The sequence below is a fragment of the Lissotriton vulgaris genome, chromosome 5, assembly GCF_964263255.1.
Source record: "Lissotriton vulgaris chromosome 5, aLisVul1.2, whole genome shotgun sequence".
NCBI lineage: Eukaryota > Metazoa > Chordata > Amphibia > Caudata > Salamandridae > Lissotriton > Lissotriton vulgaris.
The window spans coordinates 1862709293-1862734290 of NC_141693.1; the positions used below are offsets into that span (position 1 = coordinate 1862709293).

Below are 24998 nucleotides of genomic sequence, written 5' to 3' on the forward strand. Positions count from 1 at the left end.
ATTAAATCTTCCAAATCTGATTCGACATCGTCTTCTTCTATTTCCTCACGCAACAACGAGCACATCTCGTCGAAGACGTATCGCTGTGTTGGCTCTCCCCATTGCATAAATGTCTCTAACACATCTTTCGTACTATATCTTCTAACTTTTGTAATCCATCTGAGAGCCGTGGAGTCTAAAACTCCCCGTTCCTCAGTACTTGGAAGCTGACTCCGTCTCTGAACAGAGTCAGGAGTAGGAGTCTTAATCAGGGTTTTATATATAGGAGACAGCATATTAGTAACTGAATCAGTAATTCTTCGACGAACAGAAAGTGGAGTTAGTACACTCGCAGACATAGAGAACGCAGTAGAGGTAGGAATAGATGACGAAACAGTAGGAGTATCGAGGAAAATAGTTTCTGGAGCAGTAGGTACAGTGGTAGGTATAGGAGCGGGTAGTGCAGGAAGAGGAGGAGCTGTAGGAACATTTACATTCACCACAGGAAGTAAAGGAACTTGATTCTGAGGAACAAGAGCAGGAGCACCAGGTTGTCCAGCAACCGGCAATTGAACATTCGGGATGAGCGGAGCCGTAGCACCTTGTGCATACGGTGGAGGCGACCGTAACAGATAAGATAGCAGAGGATCGTTTTCGGAGTCCTCCAGTATCTTAGCCATTTTCGATGGCAAGGCAGGATAGCACTTGTCAATCGCTAAGTTACGCTCTCTAATGGCTACATCTATGGCTTTCTCACACTCGTTAGCCTGCAACTGCTTAGTCGCTTGCTCTAGAGTTAACTCTTCTAGTTCTTTTTGCTCTTTTTTCAACCTTTTCATTTCTCTCTGTTTGGATTCTTTCCGCCAATAACGAAAAGAGTCAAACATTGCCGGCCGGGCTTTCTTCCTAAACAATTTCGCTTCTAAATTGTCGAGAATCTCTTGTTCAAAACTACCATGCAGTGGCCAACTAAGGACACCATCCTTCTTACAATAACGGACCCATATCTCATTATAAGTTATAGGACCCACACCATACTTACAATATAGGTCATATAGGGGAGTCCCAATCGGAGGAACCAGACAGGAATCCTCTAATTGTGAGTCACTGTTGCAACTAAAACAAGACAACATTTTCCGACTTACCATTCTCAGTCCGGAACACAAAACAAACAAAACACGAAACAAATTGTGCACTTGAACCAAGAACTTAGGCCTACCAAAACGAACTGATGTATCGATACCCAAAACTGAACCAAATAGATTATCGTAACCAGAACAACCAATGATAATCTTACAAAACCAAACCAAACCAAGAACCGATCAAGGATTTTTAACAATCCTCACAAAAGTAACCAGCTAGCTATCACTAAATACTTAACTGAGGCACTGAAGACGTCACCAAGGAGAAACCCGTCACGTTTCGCTGTACTAAGGACTGCACCACTTCGGGTCCAAGACAGGGCGACGGTCAAGGCAACGGCCCACTGCAGCCGTCCTGAACGGGAAACCCTCGTGGAAGAGAACTTCAGGGCCACTTTTGCGATATGCCGGGATCGATGAAGTGGGGCGCCTCCCTCAGGAATCTTCACACGAAGCTTCTCGAACTCTTCAGGCTTTTGGACCGGTACCGAATGACGTCGCCCCACGTTGGGCGCCAATTGGAGTTCTGGACTTTTTGGTTCCGTCCAGAGGTGTCAGGGTACAACACCCAAAGACCCCGGAGTCCCACCTGCCTTGGTGCACAAATGAACAGAAACACGGGCTTCTCGATGGTGGCGTCAAAGACCAAAGGTTTATTACTGCAGGGACACAGAAGTCACAGAATCTACACACGGGCAGAATCTAGGAGACTGTTCGATTTGTACAAAGTGGGTTGCTCCTTATATACTAAAAATTGTGCTCTAGGCAAATATTTCACATGTCGGTACATTCCCAAACCTTTGTGTCTCTAAACAATAAATATTTGGCGTTACACAGGAACTGTCGATAATATCTGATACCAAACATCACGAAGAGGGGTTCCCACCAGTCCATCACAATCCCTTGTCAATATTGCATTCAAGACCCGGACCGCCTCATCGTAAAGTTCGTTACCTCCCCCTAATAAAGGCCCAGAAGGAAAAGGAGCAGAGCCAGGTGCAGAAGATAGAAAACGGGATAAGAGATGTTTGTGGGTTGTAAATGGGCAAGGCTACCGGCTTCGGCCGCCTAATCATGATCAGGTACAATGGACAGGAAAACCAGTTCAGGTGGACTGGCCTCGGGCAGAGGAGGCAGCCTTTGTCGAGTCATGCAGCTTCAGCGTGATCTGGTTTAAGGTGCACGTGTCATGTAAGAGGTGAATCTCCGGCTAAGGCTACGTGTCCTTAATCAAAGTGGAGTGAATGAAATGAACAGAGGCTATTGCATATGTGAGGGCAAGGAACCACAAAATGGCGGCCATGATCTAAGATGGATGCCGTGTGTATATCAGAAATGTGTCAGTGGAAGGAGTGCTCTTGCTCGTAGCGTAGCGAAAACACTAGGATATACTAAATGGATCATTTGCGGTTCGCTGATACTAATTTTATGTATTTCCGACAAACTTGAAAACACGGGTTCAAGTCGTCACGGAACCGTCACGGAACCTCAGAGTGGGCACAGATGGAATGGGTAACAGGCGCTAACCAAAGCTGGACCCTCAAGGAGCTATTCTGCAGATAAACGCCAGGTATAAGATAGTGGCAGGCTGGGCATCACCAGCCCTGACAGTGACCGCTCAACAACAGGCAGGTTTGGTATGACCCGGCTACCTGCATCCAGAGGGTATAGGTAAATCGATGTTACTCATGGGCAAGGTCACTGGAATTATGTTACTCTGCAGCCGCTGCAATTTCCACATAATTATGGGTTTGTAACACTTGCCACATACACCATCATGGGATGCATCATTTGTAAATTGTAATCCAATTTTTTTTCTACCTCAAACAAATCGAAAGTTACTAAAAACGCTACCCTGTGTACTGTTTGGCTTTGAGGAGCTTAACTAGTTCCATTTCAGTTGCCGATTGCTGTAATTAGGCATTAAACTGATACTAATGAGGAGTAATTTATGCTTGGAGTGTGTTTAACATGTGTGAAAATGACAACATAGTTAAGTAATACAGCTAGAGCACGGGTACTCAAAGTGCGGCCCGGGAAGCCTTCCTTGGTGGCCCATGAACCTTGCAGACATCGTACCGGTGTTCTTTTTTTAAAATTTAAAGTGTCAGCAAACACCGCCGGTTGCAGCAGCGTGGACTCAGAGAGACTGCTTTATGGGGGACAGGCGATTCCAGTGATAGTTAGAGTGGAGCTGCAGGGCACTAAGAAGAGGTGAAGAAAGCCTCATTAACATGTAAATGGTCGTTTAAAGACCTGTGAAGTATTGGGGTGCGGCTGTGTGTGTTCATGGGAAGCTGTCTCAACCCAGGCTGACACACATGCGGGGTGAGGTGACAGAGGACAGCAGGGACTGAAAGCTGGGTGAGGTGGAGGACAGCAGGGAGTGAGAGCCCAGTGAGGTGAGACAGATAGAGACAGAGGCAGATAAAGACATTTAGAGACAGAGCCAGATAGAGGCAGAGCCAGATAGAGGCAGAGACAGATAGAGACAGGAGCAGACAGACGTAGATAGAGGCAGAGACAGGGACAGACAGAGACAGATAGAGGCAGAGACAGATAGAGGAAGAGACAGACAGCGATAGAGACAGAGACAGAGAGAGACGGAGACGGAGAGAGACAAAGATAGAGGCAGGGACAGATAGAGGCAGAGACAGACAGAGCTAGAGTCAGAGAGAGTTATAGACAGAGACAGAGACACAGAGAGGGAGACATAGGGAGGGAGATAGAGACAGGAACAGACAGAAACAGATAGAGGCAGAGACAGGGACAGCTACAGACAGATAGAGGCAGAGACAGACAGAGAGGCAGAGTGACAGAGAGATGGAGAGGGAGACAGAGAGGGAAACGGAGGGAGGCGGAGTGAGTCCGAGGGAGACAGATGGAGGGAGAGAGAGGTAGACAGAGAGAGGCAGACAGAGAAAGAGAGTCAGAGGGAGTCAGGGGCAGACGGAGTGAGGGAGATAGAGACAGAGGTAGGGAGACAGAGAGAGGGAGACAGAGAGAGAGGGAGACAGAGAGAGAGGGAGAGGGAAACAGAGGGAGGGAGACAGAGAGGGAGTCAGAGGGAGGGTGACAGAGTGAGGCAGAGGGAGGGAGTCAGGCAGAGACAGAGGGAGGGAGAAGGAGACCGAGAGGGAGACAGAGAGAGGGAGAGGGAGGGAGACAGACGGAGAGAGACAGAGGGAGGGAGGCAGAGACAGGGACAGACAGAGAAAGATAGATGCAGAAACAGATAGAGGTAGAGACAGACAGCGATAGAGACAGAGACAGAGAGAGAGACAGAGAGAGACAAAGATAGAGTCAGGGACAGATAAAGGCAGAGACAGGCAGAGCTAGACACAGAGAGAGATATAGACAGAGATAGATAGAGGCAGAGACAGACTGAGACAGACAGAGACAAGGAGAGGGAGACAGAGGGAAGGAGACAGAGACAGGGACAGACATAATTCGATAGAGGTAGAAACAGGGACAGCAACAGACAGTTAGAGGCAGAGATAGACAGAGAGGCAGAGTGACAGAGAGCTGGAGAGGGAGACAGAGAGGGAGACGGAGGGAGGCGGAGTAAGATGGAGGGAGACAGAGGGAGAGGGAGGGAGAGGGAGGGAGAGGGAGGAAGAGAGAGGGAGACAGAGCGAGGCAGACAGAGATAGAGAGAGAGAGAGACAGGGAGTCAGGGGGAGACAGAGTGAGGGAGAGGGAGACAGAGGGAGGGAGGGAGAGGGAGACAGAGGGAGACAGACAGAGAGTGAGACAGACAGAGAGGGAGAAAGAGAGAGAGGGAGACAGGGAGATAGGGTGGGAGACAGAGAGGAAGTCAGAGGGAGGGAGACAGAGGGAGAGAGTCAGGGAGAGATAGAGGGAGGGAGAAGGACACAGAGAGAGGGAGACAGAGAAGGGGAGAGAGAGAGAGGGAGAGAGAGGGAGGGAGACAGAGAGAGAGGGAGAGAGGGAGAGAGAGAGAGAGAGGGAGAGAGAGAGAGAGAGGGAGACGGAGAGAGGGAGACAGACAGAGGGAGAGAGAGGGAGACAGAGGAACAGAAACAGAGGGAGACAGAGAGAGGGAGACATAGGGAGGGAGACAGAGGGAGCGAGAGTGATGGAGACAGAAGGAGGAAGGGAGACAGACAGAGGGAGGGAGGGAGACAGAGGGAGACAGACAGAGGGAGGGGGACAGAGGGAGGGGGACAGAGAGAGGAAGGGAGAGGGAGGGAGACAGAGAGAGAGGGAGGGAGACAGAGAGAAAGGGAGGGAGACAGAGAGTGAGAGAAGGAGGGAGGCAGATAGAGGGAGACAGAGGGAGACAGAGGGAGAGAGAGGGAGGGAGGGAGAGAGAGGGAGGGAGACAGAGAGAGGGAGGGAGACAGACAGAGGGAGGGAGGGAGGGAGACAGACAGAGGGAGACAGAGAGAGGGAGACAGCGAGAGAGGGAGGGAGACAGAGGGAGGGAGACAGAGAGAGGGAGACAGCGAGAGAGGGAGGGAGACAGAGAGAAAGAGAGGGAGACAGACAGAGAGGGAGGGAGGGAGACAGAGAGAAAGGGAGGGAGACAGAGAGTGAGAGAATGAGGGAGATAGAGAGAGGGAGGGAGAGATAAAGATAGGGATGGAGAGAGGGAAAGAGAGGGAAAGAGAGGGAGAGAGAGAGAGAGAGAGAGATGTGTGTATGTTGGGTCTGTTGGCTCAGTAGACAAAGGCGTCCGTTGCAGGGGCCTGTGTTCAACCTCATGGTCACTGCTTTTTTTTTGCTCTAGCTCCGCCCCCTCCCACACTGCCCCTGCCCCCACCGGTGCGGCCCTCGGCCACAAACCACACTGTAAATTTGGCCCCCGAGAGAAAGTTTGTGAGTACCCATGAGCTAGAGTATGGCACATGATGCCACCTAATTTGCCATTTCTTACCGTATAATTCAGTCAACCCGGTTTATAATTTCCTCTGATGCTGCCTCTTAATTCCAGTGGCCCTTCTCATGTTGAAAAACAGAATGCATTCAAATAGGCGGGAAGCACTGTAGAAAGCTCCAGATTAAGGGGTAATCCCTGATGCAGAAATGAGGGGGTGGTGGGCTGCCTAAGAGGCTTGCGGTTACCATTGGGCCCGATGTCTGGCCGCCTCCTCATTTAATGATGCTTTGTTTGAAGCTGTCCAGCGGATCGTTCAGTCCCACCTGGATTCCATCAACTCACGAGGAGGCAACAGCGAGACGGCCGAGGAGGACCCCAAAACCCTTGATGAGGACGAGGAGCCCCCGGACGAGGACCCCGAGCCAATAAACGAGGAACCTGAGCCAGAGGACGATGACACGTCGGAGGGCGACACACTGCTGGAGACACCCGGTGAGTCTGAAGACGGAAGCAGCGCCTTGAGTAAAGGCCTGTTCGAGAGCGCTGTTTCTGTATTTTCTGTAAGATTCTGTTATAACTAAGCCTCTGCACCCGGCTTTGTTTCCCAAATATATGGGTTTGTTTGTCACACACTTCAACACTTACCTTGAATGAAAGCACTGCGAGAAAGCAGAAGAACCATTTGGTTGGGGGAGGGCGGGTCTGAAAGGAGTGGCAAGTCCAATGTTGTGGGCGCTGACTGTCTGGTCAGCCCCAGGGCCGACCAAACCAGTTGTGCCCACTCTCCAGTTTTCTCCATGTAGGCAGCATGCAGTCTGCAAGGAGAAAACGGCCCCCCCATAGACGCCTGTGCAGGCGGCATCCTGGCCAATCACAATCCTGCCATTGCAGAGTTGTGATTGGCTTAGGAGAGCGGAAGAAGGCTGCCTGTGGCTGCTTCCTGCAAGGAGGACCGCGACTTGGGACCGGACCGCCGAAGGTACGTTTTTATTTATTTATAATTACCCCCCCCCCCTGCACAACCAATTTGCCATAATACCTATAAACATCTCACAATACATCACTACATCACTATTCACCTTCCTCCCCGCCTACTCCCATCCCTAAGTACCACTAACAACTCCCCAAACTCAACTGTCTGTCACTGTACCTACTGCCTACACCTTGAATTTTATTTACTGCAAAACTTAATCTTCCTGCTTTCTGCAAGTGTCAACTTACTCCCATCCCCCAACGTAACTGCTCTGCCCACCCCAACAGGCAATAAAACCGATCAAAATGATCAAAACATTGCAGCAAACTGCCAACTCATATCTGCTTCATCAGTGACAAAACCAGGGCCAGTCTCACCGGGTCTGAGCACCATTATAGTTTTTAAAGGGGGCTTCGAAATGGTTCTCTATCGGGCTCTGTTTTGTGCCCTGGCACAGACGGCCCGTTTCTTTCCGGACTGCAGTGACAGCAGGCACATTGAAGTGTGTGCTGCTAACACGGCTCACTTCTCACTAGTGGAGAAGTTACGGCGTGACATCATGCCAGGTGAGGAGAAGGGAAATCCTTTAAAGAGAGTCATTTTCTCTCTGGATTTTCCTGCTCTTTTTGAAACACAGGAGCAGCAACATTGTTGTGGTGTCACCAGCGCTTTAAGTGGAAGCTTTTTCCATATTATATACAAGCCATAGTTGCTGATTATTTATCTTACGCAACTAACAGCCATTGACAAATCCAATAGTCCTGACTTGTTGTAGGTATGATGTTACTTGTTGTATCATATATCTGGATGCAATGACAGAAACAACAAAATACAAGTCGGGCGGCAAACTATGCTAATTACAGATTTTTGGCTTACGTCGTTTTAAGCCACGCCCTTAATTACATTGACCACGCTCCTTCGAGAAACTCCCCCAGTTTTTTTCATCCCACTTAAAGCCCTGGACAAAACCCATATATGTAGAGAGCTCCTCCCTTGTGCACCTGACCCAACTAATTCAACATGCTCATGACCTCCCAAACCACATAATAAAAAAGAAGGGGGCGGACGGGTCGAAAAAGGATGTCCTTCCTGTACACCATCCACCGTGTCAACCTCTACAAAATGGTGGCTGTTGGCCCAAAAGTTCCCAAGTCATACCTGTGGCCCCACCCCAGAGCCATTGGGAGGGAGGGGTGGGGGGGGGGTGAGCAGACCAACAGACAGTTGTTGTGTGTGAAAAAGGCTGCTTTATTGAAACAGGTGCACATTAACAAATTAAGAACCTCGGCCAACTCCTTACAAAACTAATCCTCACTAAATGTGACACTTCCTTAACCCCCAATCACCAATCCCACCCGCACATTACATCATTACAAAAATCCAAACAATGCAAAACCCTGCATAATCATTTCAACTTATCAAATCCCCCAAACCATAACACCACCTCCCCCGTTTGCCCTTCAACAGCTCTTGTTCCCCCAACCTATGGAACCACCCCAATAAATTATCCTGCCCAACTCCCCCTGACAATGCCACAACTAAACAAATGCCAACGACAATCTTGCCAAGCCTGGCAAAAACCACTAAACCCCCGCCACCCAGAAAGCGGAGGGAAGAGAACAACACCCCCTTTCTGCCCCCCAACCAGTGCTAAAAACTCACTAAAAGGTAAAGTAACCTAGGTAGCAAATTCCAGAATCTTCAAACAACGTGACAAAACCTCTCTTAATTCCAGAAGATACAAATCCATACCAATCCTGGAAAGATGAACCCAATTGCTACGAAAAAACTCTACTGTATCATACCGAATGTCACCATGAGTCACTCGACCAAAACCCAAGCCTCTACAAAATCTGGAAACTTCAAGATTGACCTTCTTACGCGTCCTATCGGTCGCTATGGGCTTGTTCGCACCTCTCCTAGACCTCCGCGGAACCAACTCTGTCCATAAGACATGGCAACCTGACCACTGCTGTTTCACAAGAGAAAGATCTTTCTTCATTGCCCTCAAAAGAACCACGCCCTTGACCTCGCACAAGTCATTTTCCCCCAAGTGAATAACCAACACATCTGGGCAGTGGCCCCCGACTAACCAAGAATTAAGAGCAGGAATTAACTCCTTCCAAAGCATGCCTCCTTTGCCCTTCCACATTATATTGAACAAACGCTTAAAACCCAGCAGAGATCCAAAGTAGCTATTGCAAGCTTGGACATGTGCCCGCTTCACAAAGAAATGCCCCACAATCCATATGGTCATAACTGCTCAGCGGGGGCCAGCCACGGAACCTGAAACGAGAAAGGCAGTATCAGATTTAAGACAAAGATGATGACGCAAGTGCCTCCCCCGCTTCATTTCTCACATAGCGCTGAAAGCAGTTAGAAGACCAACGCCCTAAGCGCATGATGTCCTGTCTAGACCAACCCCTATTATGAGCTTTGGTTGCCGCCCCAATCCTAAAAGAGTGAGTACCATATTTTTATCATCTAAACTGATATTCCGCAAAGCTTTGCGTAGCACCATGCGTAATTGGTAGTCCGTGACCCTAGATTCGTCAATATGCTGAAACACAAAAGCCTCCAGGACCCCCCAGAAACAAACCGTCAACGCCGCGCCCACTGTAAGGGGCACGTCCCGGAAGGGGAGGACGCTTCCAACCAAACATCTTTACCTTTGCCTTTTTGGTCAGTTTTCGAGCGAGATAGCCATACATGGTCACGTTTTTCTGATAAATGAACGTCCCCCCAAACAACCCCCCCATGTAACTTAGAACCTAACAGCTCAGAAACTCTGAAAGCTCAAAAAAACATCCACACCATAAGCGTTGAAAAAAGGCACGCCTCAAACTCATCCCTGCAGATCCTCGGCAAAGCCTCCCATACTCTAGCCAAGTTTTGCCATGACAAGGGGCACCTAACAGACTCCACTCCCCGCTCCCGGGACCAACCTTCCAACATTCTCTTCCCTACCTCCCCAGCAGAGGGAGAGTAACCCCAAAGCAGCTTGCCCATGAAAGAAATGCCAGCTAACTTTCCTGCAATGGTAACTCTGGATAATCCTTTGTCCATCAAGTCAAGGATAAACTGAACTACATCGTCTGACCTCCTCCAGCCAGGATCACGCCTGCAGGCCCCGGACGCCAAAAATCCTCTCCAAGCCAGTTCATATGCAGTCCGAGTAGAAGAAGACAGCAAACCTACCACCAGCTGTATGACCCTGTGTCGCCTACATACCATAGGTGTTCCGGCATGGGGGTCGGTGTCCTGTCCGCCTCTGAGGCCAGCCTATGGAATCTCTCCCACTGCGAACGAGACAAAGCATCCGCAATGTCATTGTCCACACCAGGAATGTGTAAGGCCCTAAAGCTCATACCTAAGGCAACCCAACACAAAGACTCAGAGCAGTTTCAAGATCTGTGTATCCCTGGCCGACTGTCTATTGATGATGTCCACTACAGCCAAGTTGTCAATCCGAAAAAGAACCTTTTTGTGAGCCAACTCCTGCCCCCACAAAGTCAATGCTACCACCACTGGAAATAGTTCTAGGAAGGTGATGCTCCTGCCCCCATCCTTCCACTGCTCAGGCCACTTCTCTGCACACCACTTGCCTTGTCAGTACAGGCCAAAACCATCACTGCCCGCTGCATCCGAGAAAATCTGGATGTCCCACACCCAGTCCTCCTCCCTGTAGAAAGAAACACCATTGAAAGAATGCAGAAAGGCCTCCCACATACGCAGATCTTCCTTGAACCCCGCTGACAAGCGCACGCGGTGATGAGGCAAGTGATGACCAGACAACGCCCTACCTAGGCGCCTGCAAAAAGTTCTACCCGCTCTGACCACCTCACAAGCAAAATGAAGATGGCCCAACAGAACCTGCACTTCTTTGACTGTGACCTTTGTTTTTGCCAACATTGACTCCAAGAGCTCCAGCATTTTCACCTTCTTATATTGCCCGTGAATCAATCTCAATTCCCTGAAAAGACATGGTCGCGCAAGGACCCATTGTCTTCTCTGGTGCCAACGGTACTCCCAAAAGATCCATAAGCTTCTGGAATGTGTCCAGGGCTGCCTGACACTCTGAAGAGCCCAGGGATCCGCCGAAAAAGAAATCCTCTAAATAATGCGTCACTAACTCATGGCCGGAATGCTGTGTGAAAAACCATTGCAGAAAAGTGCTGAACGTCTCAAAAAGAGCGAAGGACATCGAACAACCCATTGGCAATGCCTTGTCCACGTACCACTTCCCATTGAAATGGATCCCCAGACGATTCTAATCTTCAGGATGGACTGGGAGCAATCTAAATGCAGATTTTATATCTCATTTTGCCATTTCCGCAGAAGTGCCAGCAGTCACCACTAGTGACATAGCCTGAAGAATAAGACACGGAAGCTGCCTCCTCATCAATGAAGTCATTAACTGAGGACCCCTCCGGCCATGACAAATGTTGGATTAATCTGTACTGCCCTGCTTCCTTTTTGGGAACAACTCCATTTGGGGAGATGATCAAGTTATCCAAAGGCCAATCATCAAAAGGACCTGCCATCCTTCCCTCCCGCACTTCTTTGTCCAGTTTATCTTGTACCACTGCCTTGTGTTCGTCAGCCGATTTCAAATTCTTGGACCAGCACCGCAGCCGCGGTCCTGAATAACCAAGTCGGAACCCTTCTTGAAAACCAGTCAGTAAAATCTGTTGTGCTCTAGCATCGCCATACCCCCGCAATCCTTCTGCCAATTGTTCCAATTTAACCGGAGTATGAGCCTTTGGGTCCAACGCCTGGAGTGTTTTTCCCTCCCCTATTTGACTGTGATTGCTGAGAGGGGCCTGGAGCGCTAGTACTCTGCTGTGGCCACTGCTGGCCGCCTGAATTCCAGGACTCCCAACACCTAACCAACGGGTGCCTTTTGCCACACTGTGAGCATTCGTGACACAATTTACAGTATTTTCTAGTGCACAAACCTTTGTTGAAGTCCCAGCACACACCCACCCACCCCAGTCTGTGTGGCCATTGTACTTCCCACCCCTCCCCTAGTGGGCTTTCCCTGAAAGCGCTGGTCAACTAACGGTAATCCACTAGCAGTAAAAATTGTCTTACCACTGGGCATAGGCACCCATCGTATGTTGCCATACGTCCGTATCCAATTCTCCCCACTTGGCTTCAGGGTCCCAAGCCATCCGAGCCCTAAACTCCTCATCATATTGGGCCCACGCAAAACCACTACACGTTATCTGTGCTTTTCCTGATAACATCCATGTACTTAAATATAGCTACACAGCGCTCTGGGAACTTTTCCCAATATACGCTAGCGTATATCAAAAACACTGCCGTCCAATTCTCAATTGTTAGGGGGACTTTTGGGCGTTTGGCCAACTCGTACTCCTCCTCTTTAGAAGCCTCTTTAGAACGTACCTCCCTGTGCAGTAATTTCAAGATTTCCACATACTCACCTTTCCAAATCCTCTCTTTTGTTGACAACATCAAATGAGCCTCTAGAGGCTTTGTTACACCCATATAGAGCAATTTCTTAATTTTCAGCTCCTTGTTATGTAAAGTGTCTGTCACTAGTTCAACTGCTTCAGTGTTCATGCAACTCTCAACCTTGGCGCCCAAAGTTCCAACCCCATCCCCCGTGCCTACCCCTTGATCCTTAACGTAACGTCCTTTATAGAATTTGCCTTCAACCCCCTCAACAACTGCTTCCCCCCGTCCCCACAGACACCATTTTTGGTTTGGCACGTGGTTCACAAAGCTCACATGGGTGTAACAAGGGGGCTTGACCCGGCCCCGATCTCCATGCCATTTGTTCCACATTATCGACCATCCGAGGAACCCTCACTGAGGGGCCGCGCTCTCGACCTGGTCCGGACACCACCGCCTTCTTTGGTCGCACTACCACCGGTGCCTGTAAAAGACTACGAGAAACATGAAATTGCCCCCCCCCCCCCAGTTTCATTATCACGCAGCTCGCCTTCCTCTGGGCTATCATCATCATAATCTAAAATCAAAGACTCCTCCAGCTGGGAAGGGCCTGACACCAGCATCCTTTTATGAGCCTTCCCGGAACCTTTAAGACCTGCATGGGCCTTACCGACCCCTTTCATTACACTTGACGGGGGAGCTGACTGTACCCGCCGGTACTCCCCTAAACGTTGACCACTCCTATGTAGATTTTCGGCTGTCCAGTCCATCCGTTGATGCTGAGGAGATGTTGGGGCCAGCGAGGTCGCGCCAGACCTACATTTGCTGACCGTTGGTACGGAATGTGCCGCGCTAGGCTCCACCCTCCCTTCTCCTCTGCGCCATTGGGCCGCACTTCACCCTACCGAGTCCGTTGCTCCGGGTCGGTCCCTAACAGGCTGGACTGGTGTGCCGGGTCCCTTACTACCAAAAACTCCACATTCCTCACTCCCACCTGAAACACGTCCACCAGACCACGTACCCTTTGTTTGCCTGCCAAGCTGAAAATCTGAAACACTTGCCTTAAAAGAGACACTAGGAGGATGGGGGTAAGGCGCTCCCACCTCCTCACCACTACTCCAATCTAACATTGCCTGCCCCACAGCTGATGCCGAGTCCAAAATTTGACCTCTCCCCTCACCACTCTCTTTAGGTGCCACATCCTGAGCCCCCAATCCCCTACCCAGGCCCCCTACCTTCAAACCTGGAAACTCAAAATTACCTGCAAAGCTGCCCTGAGGACCAAACCCTGTGCCACCCCTGCCAAAACCAGCCTCTCGCACCCCCTCCGACCATGAAGACAAAACATCAGGCCCCTCCCAGGACCTAGCACGCACACCATGCCTCATAACTCCCACCTGAAAAGGTGAACATGTATCAGCCCTAAAAGCATCCCCCGGAACAACCGTACCCAAAGACAAAGAATGAGAGGGGGAGGGCAAAATGCCTGACTCATGACCCTGCGCCTCCAAAGGAAAACCCCCTCACCCTCCCACCTGTGCCCACTCTCCCTCATCCATCGAACCACTGTGTACTGACACCACATCACCTTATGCGAACTCTGTGGGGAAAACAGAAGTGGGCTAAAAGGCACAATTGACCCCGAGCTGCACCTTCTCCCACCCCCTGCATCCCCTTATCTAACCTGGTGTCCTCGCGCACCAACAGAGAAGGACGAGCCGGCGTGAGAAAGCCAATCCCCTCCTTCTCCCTCGCAATCACACCACTTAAATGCAGCCCGCGAGAGATGGAGGGATGAGTAAATCATCCGGTCCCTCCCCGACAATCACTACTGCCTGAGAAAACACACGCGCCGGAGAGCTCAACCCGTGCGCAGCTTCCACCCCCCCTCCCAACGACGACTCCTGCTCACCCAACGCCTCTTGCCTCCACGCTTTCCTCCTCGCTTCCCCCGCTGGGCGGGAGCTGAAACCGCTCTCGCAGGAGCCGCAGGTACTTGAATCAACTCCGGCGGTTCCACAGTGTCAACCGCCATATCCTCCGACAGCCTCACAGAAAAAGCAGGGTGGCCAGCGCCTCCCGCTGGCTCACCAACCTCCAAACGCCGAGATTTAACGCCCGGGCCGTTTTCTTAAAGCGAGAGCGGCCCGCTCACTTACCAGGTCAGTCCTAGAGCACTTAGGCGTTAAGCAAGCCGCCACCACCGCCGCTACTCCAGCTGAGGCCTGCCGCTGAGGCCGCGACGGCCCGGCAACATCCCCAAGTACTAAATCTAATCTTCCAGCCTCACTAAGAAGCCTAATAGCTTCCAGAACCCTATAATCCTCCGCTGCCATTATGCGAAAAGCAACGTGAACTATAAAATCTCCTGACAAAAACTTTTTCTGAATACAGCATCCCGGCCACCAGGTCACCAAACCTAAAATGATGGCCGGGAGGCGGAGCCCAAAGCATTTATGCTTGGGCTCCATTTGGTAGGAAAAAGGAGCCCAATTGTGAAAAAACCCACAGTTTGGGCTGCTAACCAGCCCCCCACCCGCCCCTCCCAAACCACCCGGGGGGGGGGGGGGGGGGACCTCCCTACGGTCGGCTGCCCCACCCCCAACCTCACCATCCTGTTCTGCAGTCTCATGGACTGCACAACCTGCCCAAACCAGACGAGGTGCTTACTGCCCCAGGCTGGCTGCCCCCAAAGCTTCAATTTTGTTACACTGTGGAACAGGGCTTAATTTCACTTAGCTGTGGTGCAAAGAAGCTGAGTGAGTGAGTTAAATGCTGGCCACGGACATCCACAATAGTGCATCCGTTCAATTAAGTAGAAGGCCAACCGAGGTTTAGTAAACTGAGTAGCAATACATGGGGTATAATCTATTATTTCCAACACCTAGGGCCTGTGATACTGTAGTAATGCGCTAGATGGATGATTAACCTTATTATGATATTGCTTTTATAAGTTGCCCATGTTGTGTGCATTACCTTTTGAGCCTTCGCCCCCCAAAAAGCCCAACCAGTGCTTAAGGAAGCCGGCAGCGCCATCGTGTGGCAGGCAAAGGTCCTGCTCCCAGCTGGCGCGTGGAAGGCGCTGACAGGTTTCCTGCCCGCTCGCGCCTTGTCAAGCACACTGTCAGCGCCCCTGACGAGGTGGCACGCGAGGTCTCTGAACTCTTGACAGGGCGCGCATTGACGCCATCACCGGGGCCTGACAGATGCTCACCTGCCGCTGGCACCTCGTGCCACTGCCTAACACCGCTGAGACAGCGTGAAGAAAGAGTGTGAAGGGAGCATTCGAGGCGGTCTGATCCAGTCCTTTCCTCAACCCCTGGCCCTGGCAGAGCACTCTTCTGCTCTTTGACCCTGCCTTCTTTCTCCCCAGAGGTGACAGGTGAAAGCCGGTAGAATCTCTTTGGGGTGACGCCTCCCTCAAGCTTTCTTGATTTTTTTTCCAAAACAATATACTTTAAAATAAAAATGCACTGATTCTGAACGTTTAATGCTTGCCTTAAGTTTCCTCAAGCTAAAAAGTATGTAGTGGGCCCCCGTCTTCTGGACTGTGAAGATAGAGGTTCTGAAAAGTATGTAGTAGATTGCTGTTGGGATGCTACAAAGTGTTACCAGAAATCCGGGTGCTTTCTTACAATGGACACTTTTACATATACATTTGCGCTAGGTAAAGTCTAAGTACGTATTAAAAATACACATTTTGAAAGCAGTCGTATTTATCTTAAACAGACTCTTTTGTGCACATTTGCGGCAATATATCTTATGCTGTGTGTAATACAGTTTTAAAATAATGACGTACGTATTCAGAGAAGTTTCGGTCACAGCCCTGGACCATATAGCATGATAAACACATATGTTTCTGTTCCTCACTGCACCAAGTAGGTGCACTGGGGAATAGTGTAACCCTGTATGGGGAACCTGTTGACACCCCGGATTCACTCCAGACATCTGCAGTGGTGCATTAACCAACGGAGCTTTTCCATCAGAGCAGTGCATTTCATACAGAATGGTTTAGCATGCCTTTATTTTTAGTTTAAACAATGGATGTTACATTTCATACAGTTGCCTGTAGATGAAAGGCCAATAAAATAGGTACATCATATTTTGTTGTCTGTAGCCATGTCTGTGACCCCACCCCGTTAGACTCAGGATCACAGTCCCCATACTTTTTTTAGGCACTAACACATGCTTCAGCCACTTTTTGCTCACTGCCCCAACCCTGGTGAGCCCATCATGCCTTGCAAGGCCATACCCCTTAATTTGCAAAAAGAACGATTGATGGCCAGAATGAAGAACAATGTCATACATTTACCCCAGTGCAGAGATCTGGGCCTAGGTCCATCGTTTTTTTGCTCACCATGCCATTCCAGTTAGGACCCAGCCATATGCAAATCAGTCTTGACCCTGTGCCCAGCTTTCAGCCTCATCAGCCAGGATAGCTTGACTCCAGTGGCACGGAGAGCACGGGACCCACGTCTGGGCATACCCATCCCACTCGGGTGACAAATGCAAAAAGAACGATTGATGGACAGAATGCAGACAATGTCATACATTCACCCCAGTACAGAGATCTGGGCCTAAGTCCATTTTTTTTTTGCTCATCATGTCATTTCAGTTTGGACCCAGCCATATGCAAATCAGTCTTGACCCTGTGCCCAATGGGAACAGTCCAGCCCGAACTGCCAGACCAGGTCCTCCCTGGACTGGAAACAAGCATGCTAGGACCGGTTTCGGGCTTTCAGCCCTCATCAGCCAGGATAGCTTGACTCCAGTGGCATGGAGAGCACTAGACCCACGTCTGGGCATACCCATCCTACTCGAAGTGACAAATGCAAAAAGAACGATTGATGGACAGAAGGCAGAACTTGGTCATACATTCACTCCAGTACAGAGATCTGGGCCTAAGTCCATTGTTTTTTTTGCTCACCATGCCATTTCAGTTTGGACCCAGCCATATGCAAATCAGTCTTGACCCTGTGCCCAATGGGAACAGTTCAGCCCGAACTGCCAGGCCAGGTCCTCTCTGGACTGGAAAGAAGCATCCTAGGACCGGTTTCGGGCTTTCAGCCCTCATCAGCCAGGATAGCTTGACTTCAGTGGCATGGAGAGCACAGGATCCACGTCTGAGCATACCCGCCCCACTCGGAGTGACAAATGCAAAAAGAACGATTGATGGACAGAATGCAGAACAATGCCATATGTTCACCCCAGTACAGAAATCTGGACCTAAGCCCATCGTTTTTTTGCTCGCCATGGCATTCCAGTTTGGACCCAGCCATATACAAATCAGTCTTGACCCTGTGCCCAATGGGAACAGTTCAGCCCGAACTGCCAGGCCAGGTCGTCCCTGGACTGGAAACAAGTATGCTAGGATCAGTTTCGGGCTTTCAGCCCTCATCAGCCAGGATAGCTTGACTCCAGTGGCATGGACAGCACTAGACCCATGTCTGGGCATACCCGTCCCGCTCGGGGTGACAAATGCAAAAAGAACGATTGATAGACAGAATGCAGAACAATGGCATACATTCACCCAAGTACAGAGATCTGGGCAAGTCCATTGTTTTTTTGCTCACCATGCCATTCCAGTTTGGACCCAGCGCCATATGCAAATCAGTCTTGACCCTGTGCACAATGGGAACAGTCCAGCCCGAACTGCCAGGCCAGGTCCTCCCTGGACTGGAAACAAGCATCCTAGGACCAGTTTCGGGCTTTCAGCTCTCATCAGCCAATATAGCTTGAGTCCAGTGGCATGGAGAGCACGGGACCCACGTCTGGGCATACCCGTCCCACTCGGGGGTGACAAATGCAAAAAGAACGATTGATGGACAGAATGCAGAACAATGTCATACATTCACCCCAGTGCAGAAATCTGGGGGTGAGTGCTTACAATGTTCAACACTCCGTCCATCATCTCCTTTGCTTTTGCTTTGTTTACCCTAGTTGGAAGGGTATACCCAGACTTGGGTCCCTTGCTCACTTTGCCACTGGATTCAAGATAGCCTGGCTGATGAGGTCTGTGAGCCTGAAACCGGTCCCGGCATGCTTGTTTCTGGTCCAGGGAAGACATGGCTTGGCAGTTCGGCTGGACTGTTCCCATGAGGCACAGGGTCACACTGATTTGCATATGGCCATGTCTGAACTGGGGTGGCGAAGTGAGCTAAAGAATGATGATGGATTAAACCCAGATCAGTTGAATGGGGGTGAGTGCTTGCAATGTTCAACACTCCGTCCATCATCCCCTTTGGTTTTACTTTGTTCATGCCCCTTCAATCACCAACGGGAGGCAAGAAGGGAGTTCAGACTTCAGGCCAGTTCCGTGAGTGATTTCCTGATCACCCCCAGGAAGAGGGAACTCAGCATCATATATTTCTTTCCCAGGTAAACTCTAATGGTATTGCTGGCATCTTTTGAGGGGTTCCGAAGGGTCAAGACGCAAGGACTCTTGTAGGTGACTTGGGCATGCACGAGGAGGCAGCATAGTACCCTCAGCGTGGCTGTGATTGGGTCCTAAGGATTTGTCCAATCACGGGTTTGTCATCAGCAGTCTGAATGACTGGGACACTCAGGTTTGGTTGAGGGGGGAGTTGATGGACATTTCAGATGACTACTGATTGTGTGGTGTGTGGCACTAAAGACTGACCGGTCCATGGGTCTTGAGCTGTAGGGGGAATGACCCAAAGCCTTTAAAATTTGTGGCTTTGTGTGAAGGACAACCTACTATTCTATTCCATTCTATTCTATTCTAGGCATTTCTAAAGTGCCTGGCTAGCCAAAGGGCCTCCCAGCGCTGAAAATACCATAACTACAATAGGCAGAGGAACAAGCAGTGGCTGGTGCCTTGTTTGAATTGAAAAAACAGTGTTTTTTTTTTTGAGGAGCTTGTGTTTGGGAAGCTCTTTGCCAACCCTGTTCAACAGAAGACCCGGACTTTCAGAAGCAGCAGTCGAGGCTGCGTTGCATTGAAAGAGGTGTGTGCCATCACCAGATAGAGGAGGTCGTAAAATAGAATTAAGGACTGGGTTGCTAAATTCAAAAAGATTTCTTTTTTAGTTTCTGGTGTGAGGCGTGTGATACTGTTCCTCCTGCAGAGTTGATACCTTACAACGACATCAATAACCCCTGGCTGCAAGCCAAGTCCCATTTTTGATTAATCCTATCCTTGTCTCTCTTTCTGAAACTATTTGTCACTTGGCAGAAAGCTATTGTGCTTTGGAGCATTGAGTAGCCATCTGATCCCGGAATCCCCCTTTCCCCCCCACCATCCTGTGGCCATCAAGGGCTCAGGGCGACCACAGTCGTTCCCCTACCCACTGGTTGTGATCCTGCGTCCAGAGGGACACTTTGCCCAGAGACTGCACATTCCGCCCATCCTCCACCTCTTGTTCTGTATGCTTAGTGTCTGGTAGTGCAGCCCAGGTTTCCATGTCCTCCTGCAGCTTGTTATCCCTGCAACTAAGTTTCATATGTATTTCCTCAGCGATCGCCCACTCGTCTACGTCATGCAATGCACATTTTCACTTAAGCACTTAGGTGTCTGTGAAACCCGGGTTCCAACATTTAGCCTTGGGCGATAGGAGAGGTGATCGCGAAAGAAAGAACAATAAAATAGGGTGCAGGTAGGACAGAAGAGATGGTCTCCCGAGCAACCAATCCAACATGTTTGTTAACTAGGGAGCAACCAGACCCATGGTGTATGGGTTGGGGGACAAACACTTTAAACAATGGATTGGGAACAACACCAGCTTTACAGCTATCATGAGACAAGGGAACTGCAAACTATGGATTGTAAACATGTTGGACAAACCTACTCAGGTTAAAGACAACAAGCACATTTTTGCAGCAGCAAAATACCTCTTCACCAGCTGCCCGCTGTTAACTTACTCTTGATATGTCCATTGCATATTAGTGTTGTTAGAAACGGGGTAACGTGGTGCGGAGTGGGTGGGCTAAACTCAGAGGCATTGTTTAAAGCATCTATGCACTCACAGGTAACACACTAGGCACACTACAAAAAGAGCCCACACCAGGTTAGGTGAAAAAACAGCATATGTATTATGCAGAACACGTCATAAGGCAATCACAGTTGTAGCACTGTGCCAACTAGCACCGGGTAGCAGTCTACAGGGGGACTATTTACACGGCAGGGCCAATCGGGCCGCTGCCCGAACCATCACAAGTACAAAGAAAGAATAAATGGAAAGTCCATCAGCAATGATAACTGTAACCAGTCAATCCCTACTGGTATACCCTGCGCATAGCAACATAGTGACACGCTTTGGGCGTGAACATAAGCATCACCACAATAGTGTCAGGCATGTAAATACATTCACAGGTGGCATCTGGTTGGCATGGAACCATTAGGCATGAAAGCATTAGGCCTAAACAGAAAACAAGCCATGTAGGCATTAGGGGAAAAGCGTTATCATCATCAATGCAGTAGGCATACAAACAGTGCATGCATAACCATCAGTGGTCAGCCTTAGGGGAAAACAGTGTCAGTAGCATAGAGCATTAGACAGTAACATCTGCAGTAGGCATAGACCTGTGAACATAGAAACCCATTAGGTATCATCTCAGCGTGAGGCACATGGGCCTAAACACCTGGGCATGGATACCTTACAAGTACATTAGGCATCATTGGGTCCTCCTTCATAACAACGTAATCCCTGGCGGGACAACTGTGGTAAATAAATCGGTACTGGACACGTTGGAGCCCCCCTTTGGGACTCAGTACTCAAAAATGCTCCCCCCCCCCCCCCCCACACCCACTGGGGATTTGAAAGCAATATCGTGCCCCACGTCGCAGCTGTAACAAAATGTACTGGCACTGTGTAATCCCCCTTCTGGGACTCTCAAATCCCAAATGCCCCTGTGGTGCAGCTGCCCGCTTCGGCGGTGCGATTCAGAAAAGGGGGTGCAGCTGTGGCCCAACCACAAGTGCTGGCACTTGGGAGCCCCCCCCCCCCCCCTGGGACCCGTGAACTCAAAAAATGCCTTTGTTGCAGCTGCCCATTGTCAGGCGGGGCAGCTGTGTCAAGCTCTGGCACAGGGGGCGGGCACCGGCAATGTGCCCCGACACCCCCCCCAACCACTGGAAGTCTGGGCCCCTTATTGGAGCAACACGCTGCCAGATGGGCTTCTCAGACTCTGTGCCTTGCACAGGCACTGCCACCAAGCACCACCGAGGAGACCCACTCACCTGCTGGGGCAGTACTCGTCGGTTCTTCGCTCTGCTCCCTCGCGTTGGAGCAGCTTCTCCCGACTTCACCCGGGCACCCCTCCGGGACCCGGGACTTCAGTGTGGTGCCCGCGAGGCTCAAGGAGGCACGCGGGGGGCTCTCCTTCCCTCACTGGGACACGGTCAGCTCCCACCTACGGAGCGAAGTCTCAGTCGACTTTTGGCCCGTCTGCTAGCCCGGGGTAGGCTCCCGCCTTGCCCCTTTACAAACACAGGGCTCCCATCAGCTCATGGGAGCCCCGCACCACCACCACCTCACTTCCGGCTTCCTCTGTGGCGGGGCGGGTCTTCCTTAAGGCGCTCCCGCCAGCGCCAATCGCAGCATGGTTCCCCCGACGTCAGCGGGGGAGCCTGTGCGGTGATCATCGGCGATTCCTCTGCGCGGGAATGAGGGGTAGGCTCCCTTCTACATAAAGCACCATGCGAGGTGGGCACCCGCTGTTTTCAATAACGCATAAAGCTGGATAGGCTCCCGCTGTAGTTTGCAACAGGCAGTTCTCCCGGGACGCGCGGTGGCTCTCTTCTTTTTCTTGCCCAGGGCTGTGGCGGTGATTTGCGACAAGCTTAACGTGCAGGCTGGGCACCCGCTGCTTTTAAAGCCATCAATGAGGCGGGGAGCAGCCGCGAGCAAGCTATATCATGCGGGTGGGCTCCCGCTTTTAACAAGCAGGCAGGGGGGAACCTTACACGCCGGGGTTTCCTAGTAGTGCTTTGGCAGCACCGCGCTGCAGGCGCTAGCTCCTTTCTTCCGGCAACCAGTCTGGAAAAGTCCTGGGTCATATGTAACGCTCCAGAGACAATCAGATAGCGCAACTCTCCTGGCAATGTAGGAAATAGTGCACACGCTCCTCACCTCCTTCTGGGCACAGTGGTAGCGCTCACTAGGCGCTAGGTCCCAGGAATGCAGTCAAGGTCCCACAGAATAGCGCTGCAGGCTTCAGCCCCTCTTCTCTAGCAAGTGGAATATAGCCTCACGAGGCGCTAGGGGCCAGAGACAGTTAATGCAGGGCAAGATCAGCAGGCAGTAGGGCAGCACACCAGACATGAAGCAGCAGGTCCTAGGAACAGTCATCCTGCATTGTTATGGCAATCCTGCTAGCGCAGCAGTCTCCACTCCAGCAGAGTCTCACACTAGCCCGGTGGACAGCAGAGGGGTACAGATGGGCACAGGGCCCAGCACGCAGGCCCTTATGGCGGTACCTCCTGGCAGAGTGTCCCCTCTCAATTAAGTCCACGCTCCATCAGAGCACATGCAGACAGAGTCCCCCTATATATAACCTCCTCACCCCACCTACCAGAAAGGGCAAGAACCTTCTAGAAGGCTCCCGGCAGTTCCAGTCCCAACTGTCACTGTAGGGGAGGTGTAGGGCACCCTGTCACTTCAAACACTAGACCGCCAACCCACTTCAGGCAGGCGGCACAGAGCACACAGCTATGGCGTCCATTTTAAAAGTGACATTTCCTTCACTGGTGAAAATAAACCTCTGCACACCATTGCGTAGCATTCATTATTTTCAGTTCAGGCACACCACACATGGCATATACAGTTTCTACCATGGGGGTTCCTAAATTGAGCCTGTGTGAGGTAGACAACACACACACTTTGCACTGCTAACCAGCGCAAAGTGTTCAGAATCCTGAAACCACCAATTCCATAACAGCAAAAATGCTAGGGGGAAAGGCAAAAAGTTCCAGGATGACCCTGCCAGCAGGGCCAAGTCCAAAAATTATAATAACAATACCAATGTATTTTATACAGTGCCTCCTACCACACTTCTAAGTGCTGTAACTTACAAGTGGTACTATTACCTCATGTAATGGTATTCAATGTAATGACCTCAGAGGAGTGGAAGGCTGAGTCAGTCTTACTGGGATTGTTGAACTGTCGATCACTTAATACATCAGCAGCGAGTGCTCTATCACTGAGCCACCTTTGTAAATGTATGCACTTTATATCAAGGCCCACAGGTCTCTAGCAACATTAGTAAGGACGGTGGGTTCTGAAACTTTTGTAAGGACAGCCAGTACAGACGTGTGGTGCCTTGATGAGGCGGGGGGAGGCTACGCCACATTAGGACTCAAACAGAGGGAACAGGCGACTCCACTGACTCCCATCTCAAAACAGCACATGCTGCAGACACATTCTAAGAGCGACCTCAGACTATTCCTTCACACTAAACTGCACTATAAAAGAGCTCCCATTTTTGTCTGCATAGACCAAACAATTACAGAAGAACACAAGTTTGGAAGCCCAGCTAGTGGCTTCCCACCACACATGCCATGACACTCTCCAATCATACATTGGCATTGGCACCTGCTTTTCTCTCACTGGTCTACCACCCTCAGGAATAATACCCAAGTCCCCCCTTGCTTTCCTTGACTCTTTAGTGGCAGCTGTGATTGGGTGGTGGACACTTTATTATATGGGTGCTCAAACTCAGTGAACATCAGTATTCAGACAGAGGTGATGATATAACTCGTCTTAATACATTAATAGAATAATTGAACTCTTAAAATAAAACACAATAGTGAAAACCCAAAGTACTTGGCACGTTCAAGCACCAACATGTGATCACTAGAGTAATACAATGTTAATCTAGGAGGCTAAACTCACCCTCATTTTAGCCTAAGGGGTCAAGTTCTCTAGCATTTCAGAGGGGCTCTGGTACTTGCACTTACTACCAGATCTCCAGCCAGTACAGGATCACACAGCATTTGTAGGGTCCATCCCACTCTACAACAACAGTCTGGTAGAAATGCAGCAGAACTCAGCAGGTTTGGCTCCTGCTCCTGTGTTTGAACCAGTGCTTAATTTGTAAAACAATAAGAACCAGGGCCCTCGTCAGGAGGCCATAGCAGCTTGCAAGACCCATTGCCACTGACAGTGCTGCCAGTTATACTACCTGCACAACTACTAACCATCACACAGCTACCAGTGTGACAATTTTGACTCAAATCTATAAGAAAGAGTTTGGCGGCTGGTAATAGTAATTCTTCAACAAATATTGAAATAATAAATAACTGTTGTCCTGCTCATCTCTAAATGACATAAACAGCGCCAACATGTGGCAGCTGCCATATGTTCCAGTGTTGACAGTTAAACGCCAGTGCCTAGCACCAGAAACCACTGGTACAAATTAAGCACTGTTTGGACCAAAAGTGTAGGAAAGTCCACCAACCGGGAAAGACAAACTTGTAGGAGAGACTTGGGTGTTGGCACAAGGTTTTGCAGTCCATGGTTCTCGAAGTCTCTCCATGTCCTGAAGCTTCCCTTGGCTGCTTGTATGTTAAAATAGTGTTAACATTATCGTCTGACGGAAATATCATGGCCTAAATATAGTGTACAAAAATATCGTCACGGTGGGTGTGGATTTTCTGTTATTAACTCTAATGCAAAAATATTTT

General features: G+C 50.1%; 1 protein-coding gene across 1 annotated transcript in view; it reads left to right on the top strand.

The window, feature by feature from the left end:
* Positions 1-24998, top strand: part of PPP1R1B (protein phosphatase 1 regulatory inhibitor subunit 1B) — a 247529-nt gene that overhangs the window by 208792 nt on the left and 13739 nt on the right. The window contains exon 5 of the mRNA XM_086924347.1: positions 6262-6456. Within this exon, the coding sequence (XP_086780473.1) occupies positions 6262-6456 (195 nt within the window). The remainder of the gene's footprint in view (positions 1-6261; positions 6457-24998) is intronic.